Genomic DNA, 4,808 nt, shown 5'->3' with positions numbered 1-4,808 from the left:
CAAATTGAAATGAATTTTAGCATTAAGTTAAACCCAACCACTAATCATCGATCACAATCCCACAAATCCGTACGGGATAAAGACAAACCCAAACAAGTTTAAGTCCACCGAGAATGTGTTAGAAAGAGTAGAAAGTACCCGGACTCCATTTGAAGCAGAGCGGAGGAAGGGGACGACGGAGTTGGAGAAAGAAGCGGGTAACCTCCACGCGCCGAACCGGAGAGTTAAATAGAGCAGCCGGTTCAATGCGTCTGCGCGCGAATTTCAAGGGAGTGATAGTCTGGGCCTTACTTTGGGTGGTTGGTTTTCAATGTTGGAAGTACAGTCTTGTTCTTCTTCACAGTTTCCTTGCTTTCTGCCTTCCTTCAATTATTCTCTCCAGCAAATGGCAACTTCCTACGAAAGGGTCTTCCCGAATGCAAAGTGAAAACGATAAAGAACTGCATCAGCTACGTAAAAACTTGTACAGTTGCGGATCATTGAGTTGGACAGGGTTCCTGCTGCCAAAGTAGAGTAGGAAGAGATCGGAAGAGGTTGAAAATGGAAGCTGGGGGCAATCCACCACCACCAATCGTTCCAATGAAGGACACTCAATATCAACAGTAGTAGCACTTGGACCATACAACATAGGAAGATTCTTCAAAACCAAGTTCTTCAGGTTTGGTAGAACCGTCTTATCTTTGTTCACTGCTTCCATTACTCTTTCCAACAAAGGACAATCCTCTACAAGAAGGTCCTCCAATTGAACAAGACACTCAGCTACATCAGATGCGAACAGACTTTGCAGCAGCTCGCAATGGTACACGGTCAAGGTTTTAAGACTCCGAAACATTGCACGTGGAGCCGGACCGTTACATATGCTTCTTAGTGCTTTTAGATACAACAAATGCATCTCTTTCAGTTTTGATTGTTCTGGCTCACACCCTTCGCATCCAAACACATATTCCATTTCCTTCATCCGATTCAGATATAGTTTCTCCAGATTTGGTAGTCTATGTACAAATTTTGATACACTCTTCAAGATAAAACAACCATGCATATGCAATACCTTGAGATTTGAGAGAGACCCAGGTGGTAGCTCACCAACACATAACTCCTCCAGGCGAATCAGATGTATCAGATGCAACTCTACCAAATTCTCAAACACGGGTCCTGTTTCAACTCGTCTTGTTGTGTTCATCAACACTTTCAAGTATCCATAGAAATCCGTACGTACTGTGAGATGCTTGAGTTTATGTAACCTCCCGTGGTCATATTCCATAACAATGTCACTCATCCCTTTGCAGCGGTCATACTTTAGCTTTTCTGTTTTCTCTGTCACCGCTTTGATAAACCAATCAGGTAAGGTACTGATGGTTATTTCACGAAGAAGCAAGGATCTTGATTTACGATCAAACTGATAATTTAGATCGCTTGCGCTTGCGCATCCACCAATACGTATATCAAAGTAAAACCAACCTGGTTCGACCTCGACATTTTTAGGGATGCATTCTGCATTAGGTAAGGAAACCTGCAAATTTTTCAACTTTGATAAACCAGCTAGCTCACCAAAGCCAATATTGATTTCATCTCCTTCTCCCTCAATTGGACTTTCCCAGTTCACAAATCCACAGTACATCATGTACAATTCTTCTAATCTATGCAGCTTTGATATCACTTTAGATGGAATTGTGACAATACCTCCACCGTGAGAACTACGGCCACCGATATCCAACATCCTTAGATTGGTCAAATTTCTTATTTCTCTAGACAGCTCCGTAAGAGGATAATCTCTCATACTAAGTATCTCAAGCTTCTTAAGTTTTCCGACTATGGAAATGTCAACTCCTTTACGGCAAAAATCTAGATGCAGAGCTTGGAGCTTGGTCAGGAGATTGAATGACTGGGGCAGCAATGAAATGTTGGTGCGGCTAAGATCTAAGACCCTTAATTCATTCGGACTTTGGAAAAAGGTCTCTGGGATCTTATACAAATCCTGATTCTCTTGTAGTAACAGAATCTGAAGATTTGGACATATCAACTCATCGGGCAGACTGTGAAGTTTATTCTCCATCAGTGAGATAGCATAGTAGTCTTCATGTGATCGACATGACCAATCCTTAAGACCACATCCAGCTCTCACCAAAAACCCATGCCCATCTTCACATTTTGCAATTCTCATGGCTGTATCCCGGACGACACCGTGCATCCGTACACATCCACGATATTTACCATCCAAAAGCAAGCTTGAATCTATCAGGTGCTTGACCACTGTATCTGCTATTGCTCTGGCTTCATATATTGTGTCAGTGTCTCGAAACAATCCTTTCCCAATTGCATACTTGAACAAGTCTTCTATTGGGATGTCATAGTCTTCTGGAAATAGGCAACACAACAAGAAGCATGATTTGTAGTCCTCATCTTTCAAGTAATCATAGCTTAATTTTATACAACTGAAAGCATCGTCCTTATGGTCAAGGTTGGCAATTTGCGACTTCTTTAATTGTTGAGCTGCTGTTTGCCATTCCGCCAGATCTTTATCTCCAAGTGCCCTTGCAACTGCTATCAGAGCAATGGGTAGACCCCTACATTCTCCAGCAACCTTTCTCGCTACACCCTCAAAAGTGGTTGATTCAAAAGATCTTTTTGTTTTCTTCACAAACAAGCTCCAAGAATCTTGTTCTGATAAGATATTGAGAGGAATGCTTGCTTGGCTGTGCATGGAATTACAAACATGCAATTTTCTCGTGGTGATTAGGACTTTGGAATTGTGTGTTTTGAGCAGGTCATAGCTGGGAATTCCTATTCTGGACAAATCTATAGAATCCCAAATGTCGTCCAAGATTATGAGAATATTGTCTTTCCTCATTATCTCTTTATACAATCTCGAGGCTCTTCCACTTTCTGTTAAATTCTCCAGTTCAGAGAAGCCCACCAGCTCTTCTAGTAATGTGTGTTGAATTCTTTCAACGTTGGGGCTTTGGGATACAACAGCCATAACCACATGATGAAAAATCCCATTTTTGCACGATTGAGCAGCAACATGTTTTACCAGGGTTGTCTTGCCGACTCCGCCCATTCCGTAGACCCCAATGGTAGTGACGTTGTCATCTTTAAGCTTCTTCATAATCTCACCCATGGATTCTCTTGTTGCTTCATACGCTTCAAAATCTCCGGTGGACATTGTAAACTCAACGTCAAAAGGTTGTATTCTTTTGAACACAGAATCCACAATTTTCTCCACAAGTTCTGTATCAGTTCTACATTGAAGGAATAATTAAGGGTCAAATAACACATCCAAAAGCTGTGAGCATAAATCTCAGATAACTGAAATAGAGTAATCTCATCAAGGTACTTACATGTAATTGTTTGAATCCCACCCAGAGAAACTGGCCACTTTGCTCAAAGCATCCTTCCACCGCTGCACCTTCTCTGATGTGTATCGCCCAGAGCTTTCATGCTTGTTGAAAGCTTCTTCGAAACTACTCTTCTGGAACCGTACATTAGTAGGCTCGACATTATAGAAAAGTGGAAGAATTCTGTTCTGGTCTTTCATGCACTCACAGATCTTCGCAAGTTCCTCCAAACACCAAGTAGAAGAGGCATAGTTTGGAGAAAGGACAACAATTGCAAACCTTGATTCTTCAATTGCTTTTAGTAGAGTGGGAGATATAGCATCCCCTACTTCAAGATCTCGATCATCCATGAATGTTGCAATTCTTCTCTTGTTATGCAGCTGATCATATAATTGAGAAGTAATTCCCCTCCGAGTGTCAAGACCCCTGAAACTCAAAAACACATCATACTTGGAGCGACGAGGTTCTGATGATGAAACAAGAGATTCAGAGGCATTCAAGTTAATCACTTCTTGATTATCCTGCGACTTTCCGACCATGTAACTTATCCGACGCTTTACTTGAGTCCATATCCCCTTAATGGCCTTGCAACCCATCCATGTCACAATTACCGCAACAATCGCCAACGATATCTTTTTGTAATATGCAAACATACAGAAGAAGAACAAAAGGGTGTTAAAACCAACAAACACAAAACATTAACAAATATTGGAGGGTAAAACTTATGAAATACTAATGGTTCTAACCTCGAAGAAATAAAACTCCATTAGCTTTGGCTATTACAGGTCGACAGGAAAGCTAGGCTGGAGAACTCCAATAGTGAAAAAATCTATGTAACGCCTTTCTGATCAAACAAGAGAGTGTGATAACACAAAAAATGGAGAAAATGGAAGACACAGAGATAGTTTGAACGGAGAAAAGAGAGACTAGAGTGCGTCCAAATTTCCCTGCTTTCTACTCTTTATGACTGGAAAACTAAAGTCTGTAAATAGTTCTTACTTTATACATACCGAAGCATTCAAATTTCAATAGGAAATTCTGTACGCACCATCTATGACCACATATGAAGATGATGGAATATTGTTGAGTATAAAAGTCGAGTCTTCCTGTTTAATCTTGGGCAATTACTTGTGCATGTCTATGGCATATATCTTCCTCCATCTTTCATATTACATTCCACACTTGACAACCTGAATGAGCAAGAACTTGCCTAGAAGCCATAAGGAAGGGAGGCGGTATACGAGGGGGTTTCCCCTGCCGTGAACACCAAGTTTTGTTGTCAGTTAACCAAGTTTTATTTAGGTTAACTGAAGGATTTGTTTTGTATATGTAATCCAATGTTTTCATTATCATCTTAGCATTCAAAATCATATACAGTCCGTTTAACCACACGTCATTGGTAAAAACTTCCATCATGTTCAAATTTATTTAGGTTAACTGAAGGATTTGTTTTTCTATTTGAGATGAGGCTGT

General features: G+C 40.7%; 1 protein-coding gene across 1 annotated transcript; it reads right to left on the bottom strand.

The window, feature by feature from the left end:
• Positions 1 to 445: 445 nt before the first annotated feature.
• Positions 446 to 3,931, bottom strand: LOC101301635 (disease resistance protein At4g27190-like). The gene is made up of 2 exons (XM_004309557.1): positions 3,339 to 3,931; positions 446 to 3,239 (listed from the first exon to the last, which is right to left on the bottom strand). Exons 1-2 carry the CDS (start codon positions 3,929 to 3,931, stop codon positions 446 to 448), a joined length of 3,387 nt encoding a protein of 1,128 aa, XP_004309605.1.
• Between the last annotated feature and the right edge of the window lie 877 nt (positions 3,932 to 4,808).

The sequence above is a fragment of the Fragaria vesca genome, unplaced genomic scaffold (genome assembly GCF_000184155.1).
Source record: "Fragaria vesca subsp. vesca unplaced genomic scaffold, FraVesHawaii_1.0 scf0512981, whole genome shotgun sequence".
NCBI classification, from domain to species: domain Eukaryota; kingdom Viridiplantae; phylum Streptophyta; class Magnoliopsida; order Rosales; family Rosaceae; genus Fragaria; species Fragaria vesca.
This window is presented reverse-complemented; position numbering and strand designations above follow the sequence as displayed.